General features: G+C 34.4%; 1 protein-coding gene across 1 annotated transcript in view; it reads right to left on the bottom strand.

The window, feature by feature from the left end:
* The window catches only part of Cdk13 (cyclin dependent kinase 13), a 96868-nt gene that overhangs the window by 14046 nt on the left and 58751 nt on the right, over nt 1-24071 (bottom strand). The window contains 5 exon segments of the mRNA XM_027409388.2: nt 258-374; nt 7465-7542; nt 7639-7740; nt 18994-19050; nt 19782-19971. Coding sequence (XP_027265189.1) covers nt 258-374; nt 7465-7542; nt 7639-7740; nt 18994-19050; nt 19782-19971 — 544 coding nt within the window.

Here is a 24071-nt window from a genome sequence, read left to right on the forward strand (position 1 = left end):
CAATTCCTGTGACATGACTTTCTGAGTTGTATGTGCTAAGTTACACCCATATTCTCAGCACCTGTGAGGAAGTCAGAAATCAAGAGTTGAGTTCAAGGTCATCCTCAGCTACACAGAGAATTCAAGGCCAGCTTCTGAAACTGCCTCAAATATCAACAAAAGATAAAACCAAGTAAAACAAAAAATCTTAAACCTCAAAAGGTGACTTCAAAATAAACAATCAATGCCATGTGGATATTTAAGCATCCCTTTCTTACAAAACAAATTCTTCTCTTAACTTTCGACGATATTGCTTCTTTGGTTTCATGGTGTTGAAATATGGCAGTTTGATTACATCAGGCCACACTGCAGGACAAGGACTCCCACATATACGGCTAAACAACAAAGAAAAAGAAAGGAAGAAAAGGAACGTTGTCATTACAACCTACATACAAAAACTAATAAATACAATTATTAAAAAAATCAAACAGTTTTTATGAATACAAAAACCTTGATATACAGTAGTATTGAATACAGTAGTATTATACGTTTAAATACTTTACTCTTCACAAGTTAATTTGAAAATCCCCAAATTTTCCACAAATACATTTAATCTGCTAAAAGCCTTCCTATTAAATAAAATCTTAAAACATAGGTGATGTTTAGAATATATTGCCTATGTGTTACAAATTAAGAAAATAAATTTAGTACATGTCTCACTCTGGTTTGGGGGTATTGGCATGGTCTTCTCTCATAAACATAAAGGAGCCTGGTATTAACAGCAAAAACAGACTTCCTACCCAACCCCAACAACTAGTCATCTAGAAATATACAGTTCTGCAGTTTCAGCAGTGTTACTGGTCACAGGTATTTATATATTTATTTTAAATGATCTACTCTTTGACTGCCTTGAAATTCCTCAATAGTGTAGTATACACATACAAGTAATCATACTGGGGAAATAGGCTTTAATATATAAAAATTGCAAGAATATATGTATATCATCAGTAAAACTGTCAGTAAGGCTTAACATGTTATTTAAAAAAAATGTGGGTCCATCACTGTAACCACTAATGCCTTATTTTCTGTCTAGTCTCTTCTGCTTAAAAACCAATTTTCAAAACCTCCTCAAACTTTTAAGAAATGTTGGACTCCCATCGAATACACTCTGACAGGTTCCCAAGAGCAGTCTCAGTCATATGAAGCTCATCCCCCTTCTCAGAATGAACCTTTACCCCACAGACTGCTCCTTCATTTTTCCCCGAATATATTTCTTCCTAGATTCTAAGCAGCTCTTCCCTCATCACAGTCTACCGAAAAAGTTCTTCTCTTCCCAAAGGCTATGCAAAATGGACATTCTTCCACATGCTATTTGTTTCTTTAGCACTGGTTTCATCCTTTGTGCTCTGATTATATGCCTAGCTGTGTTTCTCTTGGTCCCAAGCACATTAATAATAGAGTATAATTGAATAAAGAAATGAAGGGCACTTTCAACTGCTGATGTTAAAGAAAATTTAAGTGAGAGAAAAGATGAAGAAGACTTTTGGTCATAGTTCCAAGGATAAAACACAGCCAGGTGGGAGAGAGTTAAGAGAAATATGTTAACAGGCAGAGAGAAACACCTGCCTATTAACACTCACATGAACATAAGCTACAGTTTCAATTGTTTCATATGTGCACTGTTGGAAAGTAAGTACTAAAGCAGCACACAAGACATTAGAATCTTGATGTTCTAAACTTAAAAGCTTTACATTTTTTTATCCTGGCAATAATTTATTTCCCTCAGTTCTATGTCTATTTTGCAATAAGACTTTGTGTTTGCTATTAATAGCTTTAATGTTTTTTCTTTTGAATGTTTTTAGCCCACTGCATTTTCTAAGTTAATCTGGAAATATACAGGGAAGGGTCAAAATTGAAGCTTTACAGATTTACCACATACACACCCAGGCAGAGACTTACTTTTCAGCACAGGCTGGCCTGGAGCTTAAGTAGACCAGGCAATCTGTACTTAAGAGATCAGATCTACCTGCCTCTGCCTCTCCAGTACTGGTATTCAAGACTGTACCACCCACCACAGCTGGCTCAGTGAATGCCTTCTTAATAATAGATACCTGGGAATTTTCATCTATGTTTGTGAATATATTTTGATGTGTATCCTGTGTTTCTCAAACCAAAATCCACCAGCTTTCCAAGAGATTAAATTCAAAGCATCCTATTAAAACTAGAGATCAAAAATGCCTTATAATGTACCATCAGCATTATAGCAATGTTTGAGAATTGCTAAAAATGTAGTGCGTGCGTGCGTGCGTGCGTGTATGTGTTCTTGTTCATTTACATCTTTTTAGTTTTTCATTTTTGTGGCTTTTAAAATTTTGTCAGTCTGAATTTTAGAAGCTCTACAGTTATTACCTGTATTTCTTTCTAGAATTATTAGTGCCACAAATTACATTAAAAGATTTTCTAATATGCATTCATTCTTACATTCAAAGGAAGATTATTACTCAAGCTTAATAAAGGGACTGTGACATTTTAACAGTTTATAATGGCTTGTTTTCCACTTGTTATTTTTAATGTTTTGAAAAAACATTCTCAAAAGTGAGGTCCAGAGGCTGGAAAAAACAGTCTGGTGGTTAAGATTAAAGGCATGCGCCACTATGCCCAGAATGGGGAAATTTCTTTATTTCCAAGCAATGTAGTCTTAAAATTTGCACTCATACAACAGTCTAAAAGTGTGAACCTTTAGTGGACATGGTGGCACATGCCTTTAATCCCAGCACTTGGGCATCTCTGAGTTCAAGGCCAGTTTGGCCACAAAGCAGAGTTCTAGGACAGTCAGAGCTACATGGTGAGAGATTCAGTCTCGAAATAACCAGACAAAAAAAAGCGTAAACCTTAGTCTATGTCCACATAGAAACATTGTGTTCCCATTCACCCCATTTTGCTGCCACCAGGGTTTTCCATCCTTTTTTCATCACTTCTATCTCTAGTGCAGACCTACCATTTGCCTAAAATATTTACATATATAATATGAAAATATCTGCATATTATGTTTTATTTTAAATTTACTACTATTACAAGTTGAAACTAGGGTATCCTACCACTGAGCTACACCCCCAGCTTAACTTTCTTGGACAAAGCAAATTATAAATAAATCAGTCATTGCAGTGTAAGTCTTTAAAGCAGATTTTTATTAGTATTGCTACTTCATCAGTTTTTCATATTTAGTCTGGCCATCAACACTTCAGCACATACCTCAGCTTCTGACTGAAGAAATAATCACATGACACAACATGCAAGGAGTTCATTCCCTACCTCTCTAGGCATGTTATAGTACTATTCTAACTGTGAAGAGTCAAATTCACAGCTCACACAACTCACTCACATCACAGTTAAAGGGGTGATATCTGACCTCGGGTCTACAGGACTCAAAGGCCCACAACCTTTCAGTATACTTTTGCTGTCTGATACACTCACACTTCTAAGGAAGTTATTTTATTTCCTTAAGTTTTTTTTTAATGTTATAGAACCAAATCTTGAACTTTTATAAATATTTAACATCAGAATCAACACACATGTACAAAACCCCACATACTTAAAAATAAAAATAAACATAAAAGAATACTTTTAAGAAATAAACTGCCATTTTAAAAAGCCCTTTAAAGCCTATTAATGAAAAATAAAGTATGCCTATTTTATTTTGATTAAAAATAAATACAAAGAAGTATTAAGAAAATGGCTTTTGAAATACTTCCAAGAATTTCCCACTAACATGCACAAGTCTGATTCTTCAAAATAATACTTTAATAATGCTATTTTATATATTTAGAGCTTTCTTTAAGATTTATTTATTTTATGTATATGAATGTTCTATCTGAATGTACACCATTATTCCAGAAGAGGACATCAGATCATATCACAGGTAGCTGTAAGAGAAAATGCAGTTGCTGGGAAATTGAACTCAGGTCCTCTGGAAGATTAGCCAGTGCTCTTAACCGCTGAACCATCTCTCCAGCCATGTTTAGGGCTTTCTAATATGTTTTAGGGTTATTTTTTTGTGAATTAAATGATCTCAATAGTTTTTATTTTCTTTATATCTGAGGTAAGTTTCTCTATCAAAGTCTTCATTTCACTTCATTTCACACTAATTTATAAGATTAATTTATATAGTACATATGTGTAAATAATCTCAAAATGAAATCTTGGGTTTATACATAAAGTTCTACATTTTTCTGTATTGTGCTCATTAAGTACTTGTTAGTCCCTGATTTTATTTTGCTGCTCCAGTTTGCCACCTGAATGCTCACTTCAGTAGTTTTCATTTTCTCACTTACACAATACAGTAGTTGAGTTGCTTAACAACTGGGATATGTCCTGAGAACTGTATTGCTGTGTGACTCTGTTATCATATGAACATCAGCGGGTGCCTTAAACAAATCTAGTTGGTAAAGGTTATCACTTGATGTGGCTTCTTGATACAATCAAAAGAGGCGGTATATAAGGCTGCAGCCAGTAATATGGCATACTGTTTTACAATAAACTTATTTTTTAAGTTCAAGTACAGATGAGAATAACAATAAAGAATAAAATACAGCCGGGCATTGGTGGCGCACGCCTTTAATCCCAGCACTCAGGAGGCAGAGGCAGGCGGATCTCTGTGAGTTCGAGGCCACCCTGGTCTCCAGAGCAAGTGCCAGGATAGGCTCCAAAGCTACAGAGAAACCCTGTCTTGAAAAACCAAAAACCAGAATAAAATACAGTAAATAAGCCAGTAACATGGCAGTTTATTATCACTACTGAGTATTGTGTACTTAATGATTGTAGTAATTTGAATGTAATTAGTCCTCATAAATCCATAGGGAGTGGCAATATTAGGAGATGGGGCCTTGTTAAAGTGGATGTGGCCTGTTGGTGGAAGTGTGTCACTGTAGGGACAGGCTTTAAGGTCTCCTATGCTCAAGCTAGGTCTAGTTCAGTTCACTTCCTATTGCCTCCAGATCAAAGATGTAGAATTCTCCGGTCTTTCTCTAGCACCATGTCTGCCTGTATGCTGCCATGTCTCACCATGATGATAATGTACTGAACCTCTGAACTGTAAGTTGGCCAATTAAATGATTTCCTTTATAATAGTTGCCATGGCCATGGTGTCTCTTCACAGGAATAGAAACCCTAACTAAGACAACAATTATGTGTTACAAATGATTAACACAGCAGAGTGAGCATCCTAAACTGTAAGCCATCTGTGCACTATCATGCTAAAATAACTACGATAGCATTAGTTGATTAGTTGATAGCAATTTTCAGCTTCACTGGATCACCATTGTCCATACAATCTGTGGCTAACTAAATGTCATTATACAGCACAAAACTGCACTGAAGGCTGTGACTTTCTCCTTTAAGCAAAGATTTAAACCCATGCCATATTTATGTTTGATGTACTGCTTCTGATTTGTGTATGCACGGTTCAGCAGGCATTTCCACATGTTGTGGCAGATGTGTGCAAAAGACAGCTTTTAGAAATTAGTTTTCTCCTTCCATTACACTGGTCTTCTAGTTCAAACTCAAGTCACTAGGCTTTGTGGCAAGTGTCTTTACCCACTGAATCACCTCCCCATTCCATCTGCTCTTTTTAAAATGCAGATTTAATCTTCATTTTTGCATTCTAACTTTACCTTATTTAGAGAATATATTCTATTTAATTCTTCGGGAATTCTCATTTTTGGTGTATCCTAAAATATAACTAACACTTATAAAAGTTCAAATTAGCAATGAAGAGTATACCTATTTGGGGGAGTGCCAAGTCCTCTTAATTCTAGTTCACTTGTCTGTCATACCAAAAAGGAAAAATAAAAGTTTGATGTGTTCCTGGTAAACTCTGTCCCTGCTTTGGTTTTATGTGTCCCTTAAATTCCATGTGTTGGAAAATTAACATCAAAGTCCCATGTTAATGGAATTTGATTGGTGTAAATTCTAGGGGGTGGGGGGAGGGAAAGACAGGAGGACTCATTATTAATGAGTGACTGCAGAGCCATCTCTATTAGAAAAGCTAGCTTCTGGTTAGCTTTGTCTGTCTCTCCCTATGTCATCTTAGGGCTTTGCAGAGTTTGTTACCCACAGCTTCTCAGTCCTAAATTGGTAGCCTTGAAAATCATGAGCTGAACAACTTTTATTCTGTATATATTCTAGCCTGTGGTATTTGGGCAGTAACAAAAGGAAATAGACCAAGACGCCCCTCTCTCTTTGTAATTTCATTAAAAGTTCCATGTTTGGACTCCCATGAGACATGTGCTTCCATTTTCTAAGGGAACTGGCTGCCCTGGAGTTGAAGTAATGCTAGTTCTGGCTGAGGTACTTCTGACTGTAGACATGTTATCCCCAGAGAAAAGAGGTTCTAACACACCTTTTTGGGGTTTTTGCTATGCTCTATAGCAAAAGAAAAAAATTAATCTAATTTAACAACTGGCAAGAACAATATTAAAATTTGGGGACCTTTTTGTTTGTTTTTTAAGGGAAGAATTAAGGGGTAGCCAAACTCTAATACTGTAATGAACTTTCCCAAAGGCAGAATGTTCTTTCTCTGGATTTTTCTTCTTGATTAAAGTGTTCTCTTTCTGGATGGTTATCTTCCAAATTTCTAAGATGGCATCTGGAATCCTTCTCTGGTTATGTCTGTTGCTTTATATTTATTTGTTTAGTTAGGAAAGAGAAATGCTGTAAATTGTGTCTCCTTCAAAATTCTCTACCAAATACCTTATTCTTGAAAATCTTCTAAGTTGTAAATTTACCTTGTTATATAGAAAACCAAACTCCTTTAAAATAGAAAAGAATTTAAAGCTTGGTGAGATGACTTACACCTGTAATCAAGTGCTAGAGAGGCTAAGGTAAGAAAACATCTAAGACTTCAAGGTCAGCCTGGGCTACATAGCAATCTCAAAGCCAGCCTGAGCCAGAATATGAAATCCCATTTTGACAGGAAAAGAAAACCACAAAAAGAAAAAATAGAAAAAAAGAATACTCTTAAAATGCAATATAAACAGAAAGTTGACTAATGTATATGAGTTAACTGCTTTTGAGTTATATCCTGACAGCCTACAAAAAATGTTGATAAATATGCACATATATTTTGATATGTACACATAGATACAGTTACATGTAAATTTACCATGTGTACACAGAAGGAAGTATTTTTTCATGCATTGTCTCCTACCTTCTCAGTCATATGAGGAACTAAGTTCTGTAATTTAATCTATTTCTTCATCACAAAAACACCAGAATAAACAAAGGAACAAAAAAAAACCCCACACTTTTTACGTTCCTTAATTTTACTGGATCAAGTATCAGACAGCCTGCACTCTAGTTTGTCCTCCATTTAGTAGTCACTAGACTTCAAGAGAACCATGTTGCTCTCCTGAAGAGACAAGCTTGAAATGCATTCAATACTCTGTGGAGTAACATTATGCATTACCAAAACTATCACCAGCAGCTTACCTTATTAGCTCTAGCTGTGCAAGTTCCTGATTTGCTTGAAATATAGGCTTTTTAGTGAAGAGTTCACCAAGGATACATCTAATAAAGAAAAGCAGAGCTGTCATTATCTAAATTTCCTCATTTTAATTCACTATCAAAACTTTTTAGTACCATAAGCCAATGTGCCTATCTTACCCACAGCTCCATACATCAATAGCTGGTGTATATCGTTCTTCTCCCAAGAGCAATTCAGGTGGACGGTACCACAAAGTAATGACCTTGTTAGTATATGGGCGACTAAAAAAACAAAACAGAGAGAGAGAGAGAGAGAGAGAGAGAGAGAGAGAGAGAGAGAGAGAGAGAGAGAGAGAGGACTCTTTAAAGTTAGAATTTGTAGTAAAATTCTCTTAGGAAATACTACTTTAGATAAAGCAATCCTACAATCATAATTAAAACTCGGATATTTAATACACAATCATAAAACACATGAACAGTAAGGAGAAATTCCCTCAATTTGAGAATATAAAAATAAGCACTTAGCTATTAACTGCAATTTGGGTAAAGAGAAGTCATTCATCAACTCAAATGCTGAGTAGTGATTTTCCTTTCCCTAAGAACTTTTCAAATGATTAATTCATAAATGGGTTCACGAGCCTGGCAAAGGACTAACACAGCAATCTCTTTAAATTGAGATTACCTAACAAAATGAATGCTTTTGTTTTGGGTCTGAGGACTGAATCCAAGACCGCTCATGTGCTAGGCAAGTGCTCTACCCAAGTCCCTAACAAAAGTTTGTTCTTTATTCGCTGATGAGCTAGGGTCTTGTTGTATAGACCAGGCTGGCCTTGAACTCACAGAGATCCTCTTGCTTCCTCTGTGTGCTAGGATTACAATGTGGGCACCACCACAGTTAACCCCTAGCAAAAGTTTTTAACTAGGCATGTCTTTGAAAATATTTAACATATTTGGATGCACTTTGGTTTGTGAAGATAAAGTAGATATCAACTACAAAAGTAGTTGTTGTCTAGTCTACACAGAACCACAAACTACAGCTATGGTGCTTTATCAGAAAATTAAAAAGAGAATATAATATATATATATATATATATATATATATGTATATATATATATATATATATATATATATATATATAGCCAATATAATAAGGAATATAATAAGGTTAAGTCTGACCATCATCACAGTACAAATTCAACAGCACAGTATTTCTAAACATCAAACAATATCCTACATGATTTATATGAATGAAGATGATCCTAAAAAATCAGGGCCTACAGCTAAAGTATAGACTTCAAAGAAACTATCTTTTTATGCCAGTTATAAACCTTATTCTTTTAGATGTCTTCCAAATAACAAGGACTACAAGGACAGACAGTAAATTCCCCAGAAAGGCTGTATTCCAAGCCCATTCATTCACCTGAGAGGGGCTGGATCAGATTCATTTGGGGCAAAGAAAAAATGCATGCAATTTAATCCAGCAACAACTTCTTTTAGCAACCATAGATCTGAAATTCTAGAAAGCCTACGATCCATCTCAACTGCTCTGCCACACTTGGCCAAATTTCTCTAAATAATCTGAGTATTAATACTGTAAATTACCAATTTAGGCATCACAATATTCCCGAAGTCAAAAAAAAAAAAAAAAAAAAAAGAACTTCTGTTGACATTTGTCAAACTGAAAACTAATAAGTAAGAGTTTAAGGATTTTTGATTTGGCTTAGTTTTATTTTCAGGCAAAGTCTCACTGTCTAGCCCTGGCTGGTCTGGGATTTGCTTTGTAGCCAGGATAGTCTTGAGTTTCCAGGAACTTTCCTACCTCTGATACCCAAGAGCTGGGAGTCAGGCATATACAACCACATCTGGCTAAAATGCCTATGAAGCAAATAAAATTAAGTATACTTTCCTTAGTAAATTTCCTTAGTAAATTTGCTTAGTTTCTGGCATCAATTATCTTCATATAATAAAAGGTATTTTAAACCCTAGTTGTTCTACTAAAGCTGGACTTGATCATTCTTATTTAAGCATAATTCCTTTAAATCTAAAATTCCTTCCCAATCTTCTTACTTACCATTAATTCTTCGATGCACAGCAAAATATCTGCCAGCATAAGATCTAATCTCTCTCAACAATTCATCATGACATGATTTCACTGTCTTATCTCCCTATATTTTCTATCTTCACTCAAAAGACTCATTCTTGAACATGAGCCCAAGCACAAAGCCTAGGAAAACATGAGGTGCAATAGAACACTTAAATGTAACATAAGGTGACATGTGAATGAGCTGGTCGGAGAAAGAAAGCTTGGAAACTTATGAGGATTAGCTTTTAAATTGTTTCAAGGGTCTATCTATATGCACTTGAAGCCTAAGTTGTAAGATTGAAACTAGGTTAAACTACTCTCAAATAAACATTTAAATTAATGTAAATCCCTATTTTTTTAATTTAAAAAATAATGAAAGTTTAGAGAAACTACAAATATTTGGGTAATGAAATTTTATTTTAAAAAAGTACTCAATACAAAAGATTAGTTTACATGCCACATATAAAATTCCATGCAATTTATTACAGTCACTTTTAGCTTTAAGTTTGGTTTACTGCCTTTATCAAATTTAGAATAATTCTCCAAATGATTAAACATAAAACTACACAAAATATAGTTCTAAGTGTATTACATGTATTTAATGTAGTTAACCGTTTTCTAAGGATTTCTAAAATGTTAGTTTTGTCATATACTCTTTCTTCTGCTTGTTTGATAACACATTTCAATGCTTTTCTTCTAAACAATCCTAGGAATTTCAGAGCTTGGGGCAGGTGTGTTCAGTGGGATAGATCTGGTTATGATGTTACATATCTTAAAAGTTTGACAAGATCATTCTATGAAATTCCAGAAGATTCATGTAAAGCGATATACCTAAGTAAGATTTAAATGCGTAATTTCTCCAACAATACATAATAAAACCTTTAGTGATTTCTTTCATTATATTTATAGTATTTTTGAGACAAGAAAGAAAAGTCTTCAGGTAATTAAGCATGAGAATGTGGATCATTCTGCTAATACCTACCTACCCAGCTGTTGCAGGAAGACAACACAGGTACCTTTCTTTGCTTTTGCAGGTGGGGAATGGGCACGGTCTCCTCAGACTTAAAAGGCTTCCTGTCTTAGCCTCCTAGGTGCTAAGATGACAGACAGTATGCCATCACAGCTAGCCAGGAACCATCAACAAACTCACCTTGAATACAACCTCAACAGTCATTGGCTTCCTCATCTCTAAAGTACCCTTGCCTACCATCTTTTAAAAAACATTTTGTTTTAAAAACATAAAATCAGGTCATATCCCACTGCAAATAAGTAAATAAAATTTACCTCAGCCTTATTATCTGCCTGTACACTGAGGATCTTATTCCTGTGACCCTACCACAGAACTTCAGACTCTTAAAACACCAGGGTATTTCCCAGTAGCTGAGCTTTTCCTAATGGAATATTCCTATCTGGATCTTCATTAAGTTTTCTTTCTTCACCCTCAGATCTTGGTCCCAATTTACTTTTTCAAAGACAACTATCCAAACTGCCCTATCAAAAATTCCCCTGCCACTATTACTATAGCCAGAGTCCTATAGTCATTACTTTGAGTTGTAGAATGATTTAAAGCCTTTAACTTCTCTGAATACCCTGTAAATGCCTTTTACAGTTATAATACCTAACCTTTGGATACTTCTTATATCAAAAGTCTGTTCAAGCAAGAACTTGCATGTACTTTTAACTGACTGGCATGCTGTAACTACTTAACAGTAAGTACAAACTTTTTCTTATGCTCCTTTTCTTTTGCCTTTATACTTTTTAATACTTTCACATTCCTTTTTACCTTGTAAGGAAATAATTTTTAAATTCCTGTAACATAATGCTATACATTGAAAAACAAAACTCATTTTCCCCAATAGATGCTGTCATCTTACTAAGACTACCTGTCTACTCTGAAATTTCCAAGTTTGTAACTATCTTTAAGAACCTACATCATAACTTTCAAAAGTAAGTATGGTGTTACCTTCTGCTGCAAACTGCTTTACTCTTCCTGTTTCCTGTCTCAACAAACAGTAACACTTGTGGTAGAGAACAGCTGTCCTCTAGGACTGGTTCCCTTCTTCTATAGCAGCTGCCTGGCTACATACACCACACTTCTTATCCTCACCGCAATGAGGTATGGCCATGCAACCAAGTGCATACCACTGGAACAAGAATACACATGCTAACAGCCTTTTCTAGACATGTTTCTTATACCATCCACTTCTTTTCATATTACACAGCCTTGGAAGGCATGTGTAAAAGATGGCAGATCTTCCAACCAGGTTTCCTGGATGACCGGATGAAACGGTCACCATTTGAACTGATGCTATGGTTAAATATTAATGGTGCACTGAGGTAAGCAACAATCAGCTAACATTATTAAGTGAGAAATTATATTTCTTTAAACCATTACTGAATTTTTACAATAGTTTTGTCTCTTCTAATTGTAAATGTATCCAGCAAGCAGAAACTTTATAGGTAGGAGTGGAAATAGACTTTTCACAACAGATAAGAGTTCTAACTATTCTCCAGTAGAGACCCTTATGACATAATTTACCTCTTTCTAATATATAGTCCATTGCCTACTTCTAGCCACAATATTTTTTTATCAAAATTCAGTGTAACAGCTTTCTAATCAATTTTTCTTGCTTCTAGATTTTCAAGACTAATTCACTTTCCAAAACACAGTCAAAACCATAGTCTTAAAACATAATATTAGGATGTATTGCTTCTAGTGATTACACAAGGACAATAAAATCCCTTATTACTAATTCTTACTCAATTACTCACACTGAATCTTTAGTTTTCTAAAATGGCTCAGAACAAATGTACATTTTTTGGAGCAGGGAGACAAAAACCAAGCGGGGAGAAGGGGGAAGACACCAAAAAAAAAAAAAAAAAAGAAGAAAAAGAAAAAAAAAAAGAAAAAAAAAAAGAAAAGAAAAAAATTAAAGAAATGAATGGTGCTTTAATGTTTTAAACAAATTCCTTTAACAAAATAAGGTGGTGGAACATTCCAGAAATCACAGCAGTCCATAGGCTGAGAGACAGGAGGATTTTCAGTTTAAGTCCACCTACACTATACAATAACACCAAAAAAAAAAAAAAAAAAAAAAAAAAAAAAAAAAAAAAAAAAAAAAAAAAAGCAGATTGGTGTTTGGGTTCTATTCCTGACTCCTGCTCCTCCAAAATGGGTACCATACTCCATTTTTCATTTTATTATTAAGTGAGGGGGGAAAAAAAAAAGCAAACACTGAGAAAGTATGAAGACAAGGACTTTAATCATAAAAGCAAATTTCAACATAAGAAGAGCTAGAAAGGCATTAAGGCCAATTTCACAAACCATATCACTCAACACAGTTTTTATAAAGTAGTATCATGAAAATGCTCCATGAGTAGGGAGTTGTGCTTACAAAGGTAAAGATCAAAGTAAATGAGGTTGAAATTGTGTTTAGCAGTAAAAAAAAAATTTAAATTCCAAGAAATTCATAGAACTGCTGCAATCTGAAGAGATAATTCAATGTGGAAAAACTGAAAATCCAGAATCCTCAAAAATTAGTCTTTCCAACTTGGTCTTCCAGGCTGGTTACCTACTGCCAACATCCTAAAGATAACAGACCTTGTTCACACAATAGAAAGAATTAAAAAGTCACTCAACAACACATATATATTTTTCTTCAGCGATAAAAAAAAATCATATGTCTGAAAAGAGTTAATCCTGTTTTTTTAACAAAAATTGGATTAACACTTTGTTGAAGATACAGCACTGAAAAAATATAGTTATTTGGTTGTATGCACTTATTCACTTAGGAAAGGGGACAGACTGAGAATATGAAATGAATCATTTCAATTTACTTCCATGCTTAAAGTTCTAAGCAATAAATTCCATAATTTAATCAAAGACAGACAAACATCCAACTCCATCTGTCATTAAATTAGAACAGTGAGTTCAACAAGCTGCAATTTACAGGAGGCAAAACTTCATAAAGACTTCAAAAATAAGGGTCTAAAAGTCAGCTACTCTCAACTGTGCTTTCTATTAAGTATCACTATCAACTTCAGGTTTGTTTTACAGCGCTAGGAATTAACCCTACTGCCCTGGGTATACTGGGCAAGGACTTTACTACCAAATTAATCTCTGGCCTCCATTACCAGTTTTTGAAAAGGCAGCTGACAACATTTTATCAGTAAGGTAAGCAGTATCTGGAAGGACAGGTAACAACAGAAAAAAAAATGCCTTAAAAAAAAACTTTACCTTAATGTAATTATCAAAATAGTTGCTTCTTTTGTTTGTTTTCATTTTTTTGCTTTGTAGTTTGGTATTTAAGGGAGTGCTAAAATTAAGAGAACTGAACATGACTTGAAGGAAAAAAAAAAGAAAATTCTGTAGTTTTTTAAATCTACTTCTAGAACAAAAACATATATATATGACTGGAGAGTTGAGAGGCCAAAGGCAATTAAATTCAGCAAATGTGGGGCTGAAGATGGTCCAGTGGTTAAGAACCCTAGCTACTCTTCAGAGAACGAAGGTCCACTTCCCAGCACCCCTATGACAACTCAAAACCATCTATAACTCTAACTTCGGGGCATCCAACACTCTTCTAGCCACCGTGGGTACTGTACACACATGGGGCATACAATGCAGACAAAACACTCATTCAAATAAATTTAGCAAACTCTATACTATAAAACAGCTACAAAAACTGTTATTAGCCTAATGGTATCCTCTAAAGAACCTTGTGAAAACCCTAGTGCTCTCTTATACATGGAAGATAATGTCACAAGATCTAGGTATGATCCAGAAGCTTAATCAAAACTGTAATGAACAGTGATTCTGTCCAAAACTTCAGGTTTTCTTCCCTAGCTCTAATGGGAACTGACTGGCAGTATGAACAAACAAAAGCCTTGTTTTTTGACATTTGCAAAATAAAGACACTTACACCACCCGTCTCAAAGGACTTTCTCAACAAATAATTATCGTGAAACTACCTACTTAAAAAGAAATCAACATATAAAGATCTTCCTTTTTTCCCCTTTTCTTTAAATAACCCAAACTGAATTAGGCACTGTGCTAAGCATTAACAGGTGCTTAGGCCAAACAAATAACCATGGCTGTAATTCTTTAGTGCCCAGCAGTAATGTAGTTGTAAATTATAATAATGTACAAAAGCACTACACAATGATGATGATGATGATGATGATGATGATGATGACGATGTGCCACTAACACATGAAAAAATATGCAAACCGTGACACCTTTGGGGTTCCTGGAAGATTTCATTAGACATTCATACCTGAATTAAACACTTAAATACCAAATTTTTCCAGATGAAACAACAGAAAATATAATTGCATATAAAAGAAAAACAATTTATGTTGACTCACAAAGGTATTTCAGAACACAAGTATTTAGGGAATTGTAAGTTCAACTATACTACTATGGGGGCGTGGCTAAAAATGGCAGTGTCTAGGAATGGGAGTAGAGAACAACATGAAACAAAGAAACTAAAGGCAGGGAATATTCTTTAGAAGGATGGTATGTGTGTGTGTGTATGTATATAAATATACAAATATATACATATACATACATATGTATATATATATATATATATGTGTGTGTGTGAGCATGTGTGTGTGTGTGTGTGTGTGTGTGTGTGTGTGTACACCCATGAAGTATTTTTTTCTGGAATTATAGACAGAGCTTAATTTAAGATATGCATATCACCTAGGTGGAGCTGTGCAGCAAACACAAATGCTTGATAACATAAAAAAAAAAAGTCAACACTTGAAATTTAGATTTGTAGTGAGAATATGGGTGAGATTTCCAAGGAGGTGGTGGGACAGGGATGGTAGGATGCTGCTAGAAAATTTAATTGCCTTTCCCATTTTACATAATCAAAATGGAGAGTACATGAAGAAAAACGAACTGCAAATTTATTTTGATTTTACAATTAAGTCATCGACCTAAGTAAGATTTTCATTTGTGAAGACTTTTGGGGTATATTATTTACTGATATATATATCACTCTGTAGTATTCCTTCTCCTCTTATTGTCATGGTTACAGTTTTGTCTCCAACCTCCCAAAAGATCCTCAGCATTACCCAGAAACTGCAGTACAATAGGCCAGAGACCCCCTTCTCCCAAAACACATTTCATGTTTTAAAGTATATGAAATAAAGCACTGTTTCTATCTATAAAATGACAGCCATTCTAGATTTAGGAACAATAATCCATTCTCAAACTCCCTCAACAAGTGGCAAGATAAGAGTAGCCACTAGATGGCAGCATTGCTTATAACATATTCTGCCTGAGAAGAATGTATTAGCAATACCACCCCCACCCCATCACACAGAAATGCAGCAGACTTTGGTTGTTATTTAAGGAAGTTTTATTTTGATAATGGCAATGTTTAGAAACATAATAGGTTATGTATGCTTGTTATTTGTTTGAATACTTTGTAGGAACTATGTAGCATTTTGGGTTTTGGTAGTTTTGTGGGTTGAATCCACAGCCTCCAACATACCAGACAGGTGCTCTACCACTGAGCAACACTTTAAAGCCCAGGGTTTATAAACGTAAAGATTCATTCTTTTTTATTTTATACGCATGAGTGTTTTGCCTGTATAAAATCAGCAAGTGCTCTCTGTGTGTGTCCATGGAGAACAGAACCAGAAGATGGCATTAGATAGCCAGGAACTAGAGTTCCAGATGGCATTGAGGTACCATATACCACTAGAAAACAAACCTGGATCCTCTGCAAGAGCAACAAGTCTTCCCAATTACTGAGCCATCTCATCCAGGCCAAATTTTGGAAATGTGAAATCCATCATCCATATTTCCAGTCATGAAACTCATTAACTGGCTTAACCAAGACTTCAGAATGACACCAACACAGTGGCAGAAGGGCCACCAGAGGCCATTTCGAGAGCTAACTAAGCTACAAATCATGTCTGAGGATGACCTGAAATATATAGTGAGACTGTCTCAAGAAACGGTATTTTACAACTGGATAAGGATAACACAAAAGACTACACCCAAAGTTTCTCAATTTAGGGCTATAGAATTTATTTTCTTCAAACTTCAAACCAGTAATACATGTGCTGTTATAATTTTTTCCTCTAGAAAAAGCAGATTTTAATTTTTGTGGAAATGGCTTTGTTGTCCTAAAAAGACATATAGATATATGTAAATGTAGCTGTACAGTATTTTTTTCTGGAACTCTATTCTAAACGCATAGGGGTATCTTCAACAAAAAGAACTTTTAGCTATTAAAGGTAATTATGTGTATTCCAATATGGATGAAACAGAACAAGAAAGGAATTACATTCGAGTATGACAGATAAACTGCATCAAGGACAATATAACTACAGTGAAATATCAAGGGATTAAGAAAATATAATCCTTAAACAAATAACCCCCAAAGAATAGCCAGATTAATCAGAAACTTAAAAATCTCTATTCAAGTGAAATTTTAGATTAAGAAACATTAAGACCATTTTCTTTGCAAACTCTATGAAAAGGAACATTACTATCATGTAAAAATATTTAAAAATTTAGAACCAGACACAGAGACATACATCTTTAATCTCAACACTTAGGAAATTGAAGTAGTTGGGTCACTGAGTTCAAGGCCAGTCTGGGTTACATAAATACAAAATATAAAAATAAGAAAGAGTTGAAAACCTGAACTATACTCCTTGACACTGTCAACACACCTTAGTGTCATTCAGTCCCTCACACCAGCAAAGACACACTAGAATGTGTCCAACAACAGAGGAACTGATGAAGAAGTATGGCATATATGCACACAGAATACCATTAAGGTGGGCAGAGAGTTGGGGGGAGGATCTGGGGGTTGGGGAAGTGAAAAGAATATAACCAAAACATTGCATATGAAAAAAATCTAATAAAAACTAAGTTATAATACTGGGCAGTGGTGGCCCACACCTTTGATCCAGAACTCAGGAGGCAGAGATAGGTGGATCTCTGTGAGTTCTAGGCCAGTCTGGTCTTCAGAGTGAGTTCCAGAACAGCCTCCAAAGCTAAAGAGAAACCATGTCTCAAAAAACCAAAAAAAAAGTTATAAAAAAAATAACAAACACTGTGTTGTTCAATGTTGTGACAACATGATGAACCTGAAAGACATTAAGTAAATAAGCCAGGCACATAAGACAAAGATCACATGATTTCACTTGCATATAGAATCTAAAAAAGTTCAACTCAAAAATGTACAAGCAAGAGTGGATAGTTGCTAAGAGTTGTGTGTTGAAGATTGAGAAGTGGTCAAAAAATATAAAATTTGCATTTATATGGGAGGAGTAATTTCAAGAGATCTATCAAACAACTTGATGAACATAGTAACAATTCAGTATCTTCTTGAAAATTACAAAGAGATTTTAAGTGTTCTACAAAAGTCATATGACATTAGCTAATTAGCCTAATTTATCCATTCTACAATGTCAAAGAGTTCAAAACAATTTATTGTATATAATTTTATACACCAATTAAAAATAATTTTTAAAAAAGGTAACATAATTCAAAGAATTTATAATTACACAGATATATAAACCCAATGAATTCCAGAGCTTATTTACAAAAAATCATTATTTCAACAAAATATTTTATTTTGAAAGTCTGTATTAATTCTAATAAGAGTCCTATTTCTTTACCACCTGACACAAAGGGAGCCAATCAGATACACACCCCAACTTTAGCCAGAGAAGCTCCATCTTTCTCTATCTTATACACTGAACTTCCTCACAACTGCTTGTTTAAATAGTTCCAGGTAGTTGGAAAAAAACAGACTACTGTAGATGTAAGTAAAACAAAAACAAAAAAGGTGAAGTCTAAAATAATAAAACAAAGTTTTAGGATTTAAATGTATTATTTATAAAGCATATCCCATATACCAAACTTTATTACTAAATACACAATTAAGAACCTTAATGTCTAGATTCTGCACTAGAAATTTAAATATTGGTTTTTAAAAAGTTCAAGTTCATTGCAGTCATATTTAAAATTATACATTTTAATAGAAATTTTAAAATCCACAATTTAAAAATCAAATTTATTTAAAAGTTTAATATATAAAATTATTAAAATTAAATCAGCCAAACCAGTTTTTTTCTTTATAATTATTCAGGAAACATAAATACCTGTGTTAAAACAAACAAACTAATCAACCAACCAACCAGGGCTGGAGAAATAGGTCAACAAGTACTTGCTTTTTCAGACTACCTAAGTTCAGTTCCCAGCATCCACATGGTAGTTCACAACCCTCTGTAACACCAGTGTCAGGGCATCCAAAGGACTTCTGACCTCCACGGGTACAAGACATACATGTGGTAGACATGCATACGAGTGGCCAAAGACATATACAGAAAATGAAATTTTAAAAATTACCATTCTAAATATAGCTCCTAAAACTGAACTTCAGGCTTACCATAATACATCTCAAAGTATTCTTACCTTTCTTCTGAGCTATATAAACGAGCAAGTCCAAAATCTGCAAGTTTTATCTGTCCTCTGGTAAAAATAAGACAAAATAAAAAAGCATTAGTCTACCATGAATCTGCTAATATATACTTACAGTCTATTCCTAGTGCTCAATTAAGACACATTAAAAACAAAAATACATACAAATTCTTTCATTGAACTGCTGTACTACATGCAAGGTTAACTAGTGGAAAATGTACAAAGCAAATTTACAAGTTAACAATTACCATTTTGCTTTGGAAAGTTTCTTTTTATCATTATGCACCCATTCAATCATCCATATTCACAGGTTCTTAATTTTCAGAGTTCAACCAGCTGTAGATCAAAACTGAAGATGTACACTCTTGTATACTAATATTTCCTACACAACAGTGTACCAACTAGTAATAAAACATTTCATTTTTAATCTAGACAAACACTATTCTATTTTAGGAAGGACCTAAAGATCCTAAAAGGATGCAGTGATGAGAGTAGTCTTAGAAACAATGCCCCAAAGGGGCCCAGTACACAGTTACTATTTCAGTGACACTAGTGTGATGATGTGTATGAGGCGCTGCTTCAGTCTCCACTTAGCAAAGTACCTCAGTGATACCTAGGCATAGGAGTACTTACTTAAGTAGATAATACCCAAGAACCAAGTCTGAAATTTATGTGTAAACTGACTATTGTTCATTAAGCAAGAAATCTAAACTATAAACTGAATTTTACAGGTAGTTACATATTACATTAACACTTTAAACATATAAAGTTCATATCCATACCTATTATTTAGAAGGATATTGGAACATTTAATATCTCTATGCAAAAAGTTCTTCTTATGACAATAATCCAGACCTTCCATGAGCTGTCTCATAAAAGATTTTATATGGTTTTCATTAAAATGAACCAAGCCTGATTCCAGTAGTCCCATTAGATCATGGTCCATATATTCAAACACCAGGTAAAATGCACCTGAGAATGAGAACAATTAACATATTAAAGGCTTTTATTCCTAGAGTCTATCTAGAGGCTCAAAAATTTTTTAATAAAATGCTGACTGGTATGGGGGGATTATCCTTGAAAACAATAGCTACTTTGTCACATATTTGTAAGACTTAATTATTCTCTCAATACTTAATATCAAAAAATGTCAAGAAAACAGCAAAAGCATAAAGAAACCCATTATGATACAGATCAAGTATGCTGATTTCCACATTTTACAATTTTTGATCTTAATAAATTCTTACAATATCAGACAAATTGCTTTTCAGTATAAAGTGAATAAAATCTGTATGGTTAAAAAAATTAAAAAGTTATTGAGAAAAATGCTTTTAAGATAAGGATGTGAGCCCAAACAGACCAAAATCATCATTAAATAGCTTCTTCTAAACTTTCTACAGACACATAAGTTGCTTATAAGACTGTGTGAAAGCATAAAAATTACAACTTTACCTTATACAACCAGCGTTTAAAAATCTTAATAAAACTTACACGAACTGAATCCAAAACTATATAAAGAAATAGTACAATCAAAGCTTTACAGAGTGAGTTCCAGGAAAGCCACAGCTACACAAAGAAACCATGTCTTGAAAAAGAAAAACATACATACAAAAAAAAACTAACAAAAGCCATGCCATCATCTGTGAAAGGAGGAAAACCAGCATCGTGACAAAGAAGACACCACAGTTCATGATCAGCTAACTTTACATAGAGCAAAGAACCTTTAAAAAACGATGCAATCGAAGAATACTTTCTAAAACTTTATTATTGTACCTCTCTGAAGACAATGGGGGGGGAGAGAGCACTCATATTTAATAGGAAAATACTAGGCATTTTGAGACAAAATCATCATGGTTACTAATTCTGTGTAGACATTAATATGCAAAATGTAAGATATAGAAGGAAAATATAATTACAGTTATTAGTAGGTGAGATGACTATCTTCCTAAAATTTTAAAAGAATATAGAAGTCAGTTGATTAAGAGAAAAGCCTATATGCACAAAAAGCAAACTCATACATACAACCACAATCCATTAAAAAGAGGTTTTAAGGGTCAAGGAGATGGCTCAGTGGCTAAGAGTGCTTGCTGCACAAACCTAAAAACCAGAGTTCAAATCTCCAACACCCATTCAGCAAAAGCTGGGCATGGTTGTGAGGGTTTACAATCTGTATTGCGGACAAAGACAGGCAGACTGAACACTCACTGGCTAGCCAGCGTACTTGAAATGGCAAGCTTCAGGTTCAATAAGAAAACCTATTTCAAGGAAATAACTACATGGATATAACAGGACCCCTTCTTCCTTCTCCAGCTTCCACATGAGCACACGTAGGCACATGTACACACATACATATACACATACAAACACATGAATACACTCACTCTGACAAAAAAATTTTAATGATACAATAACAGAAAAATGCAAATGACAACTAAATTGTAACAAGAATTAAACATCAAGACAGAAAAATCTAAAACGTAATTTCAATAAAAGGACTGTTTTAGGTTTTATTCTTTTCCTGAGAGAAGGGGTGAACACTTAACTTGACAAAATAATAAAATTCACCTTGAAGAAATTGTATCAGATCATCACCCAAACACTGCTGAAATACACCCTTTGCCATACAAGAAATCAATATGCCCTGTCCATTCTTAACAGAAAGACAGAACTGTGCATAATAAAAGACACACCAAAAAACAAATTACAAATGTTTACCCAATAGTTATGGAAACAGCAATTTCAATTTTAAGTAAAAAAAAAAATGACAGAAAAAACTGATTTAGATAAAATTATAACCCACAGGGAGAGAAGCAGTTACATCAAAGACAAACTAATGAAAATGTAACTAACAAAGTCAGCTAAACAATGATTTAGGAATTCTACTGGAAGACAATATAGAACCAGTGGGAGAAATAACAACTGGGAAAATACTGTCAGCAATATAGCAAAGTAAACATCCTTAATATTAAAGAATGCCTTATAAACTAGTACAAAAGAAACCCATCCCACAGAACAAGATGAGAAATAAAATAGATGATCAGGTGGACACGATGGCATAGCACTTTGGAAGTAAGAAAAAGATCAGAAGTTCAAAATCATCCTCAGCTCTGCATTAGGTTAAAGCAGAGCCTCCAATATTCAAAAGAATGTCTGTGTCCAAAACAACATTAAATATACTTCGTCTCACTAATACTACAAACAATATACCATTTTAACAAAAAGATTTCAAAAACAGTGTACAATATTAACAAAGGTGGGGGTAGCATAAATACTTAGAAGATACGTTTAATTTCCAATTTCACAGCTCACAGAGTAAGCCACTAGCTACAGAGCACTTGTGGCTAGTCCAGAAAATTTTAAGTATAAAATATGTACCAGATTTCTATTAGTTAATATAAAATATCTCAATACCTCAGGAATATGCTACACAACTAGGTATGATATACAGGCATGCAATATACAGAGAAGAATCTCAAATGCAAGGTGAAACTGGTTTATACAGCAAGACTTTGTGTCAGAAAAATAAACTACGAATAATAATTAAGTAATAATTAATGGCTAATAAACTAAAGATATGGCTCAGTGGGTAAAAGTCCTTGCTGTTCTTGCAGAAGACCTGAGTTCAATTCCTAGAACCCATTATCAAGTGGCTCTCAACTGTCTGTAATTGTAGCTCCAAGGGATACAACCTCTTCTGGCTTCCATGAGCAACACACACACAAAAACAAATACTGTAATAATAATATATGCCAAATTGATTATACACGGAAATAACTTAGTAGACACTGAATTAAAAATTATTAAAATTAGCCAGGTGGTGATAGCTCGTGCCTTTAATCCCAGTACTCTGGAGGCAGAGGCAGGCAGATCTCCCAGTAGAAGGCCAGACTAGTCTATAAAGTGAGTTCCCAGACAGCCAAAGCTACTCAAAAACCCTGTCTCAAATAACAAACAAAAAAATATTAAAATTGATTTAACTTCATCTGTTTCATTCTGAAACAAACTCACTAGATAACATTTCATTTTGAAGTAAAAAGCTTCCTGTTGTATTTCTGTCAAGTAGCAATAAATGAGAGGAGTAAGAACTGGAGTAAGACAAAACAATATTCTGCTCTCAGAAACCATAAAATTCAGTGAGAAATCACTAGAAACAATAAAAATTCAGAAAAATAGTAACATACAATAGTCATTAATACTGGCTATCAGTTATAAGAACCCATTAATAATAGCTAATTAAATTAAAAATATGCAAAATTTAAAAATTCCTTTATGAGACACAAAAGCATGCAGACAAGAATATGCAAAGGAATACAAATGCCAATCTTCCCAAATTAATTTGTAAATTATGCAAAAGCCCAATTTCTAAAATTATTAATGTTGTGCTTTAATAATAAAATGCCCCATAGGCTCATGTACTTGAACATCTGATGCCAAGTTACCAGACTGTTTGGGATGGTTTGGGAGTAAGAACAATGAAGGAAGACTTATAGCCTGGCCTTACCTTTGGATAAAATGTGATCACTCTGCTTCCTTGATGCCATGCATGCCTTTCCTGCCATGTTGGACCAAATACCCTCATGAACTGTAAACCAAAATATATTCTTTTTTTCCCTAACTTGCTTTTGGTCAGGGAATTTTATCACAGCAAGAAAAGTAACAAATATAATCAGTAAAAAAATCCCCCTGAAATGTAGATCATACAGAAAAATAACAGAAAAACAAAAGCATCTGAAAGAGAAAATATATATAAGCAATGGCTGGCTCTACATCCTATTTCTAAAAATATTTTATTTTATTTTATTTATTTATATTGGGGGGGATTTCGAGACAGGGTTTCTCTGTGGTTTTGGAGGCTTTCCTGAAACTAACTCTTGTAGACCAGGGTGGTCTCAAACTCAGAGAGATCTGCTTGCCTCTCCCTCCCAAGTGCTGGGATTAAAGGTGTGTGCCACCACCGCCTAGCAGAGGACCTGATTCCAGATCCCCAGCACCCATGTAAAACCCAGGCAATAAGGCACATAATTGTAATACCAGTGCTGGGGAGGTAGATCCCTATAGTTCACTGACCAGCC

This window comes from Cricetulus griseus, chromosome 3 (genome assembly GCF_003668045.3).
Source record: "Cricetulus griseus strain 17A/GY chromosome 3, alternate assembly CriGri-PICRH-1.0, whole genome shotgun sequence".
Lineage (NCBI taxonomy): Eukaryota > Metazoa > Chordata > Mammalia > Rodentia > Cricetidae > Cricetulus > Cricetulus griseus.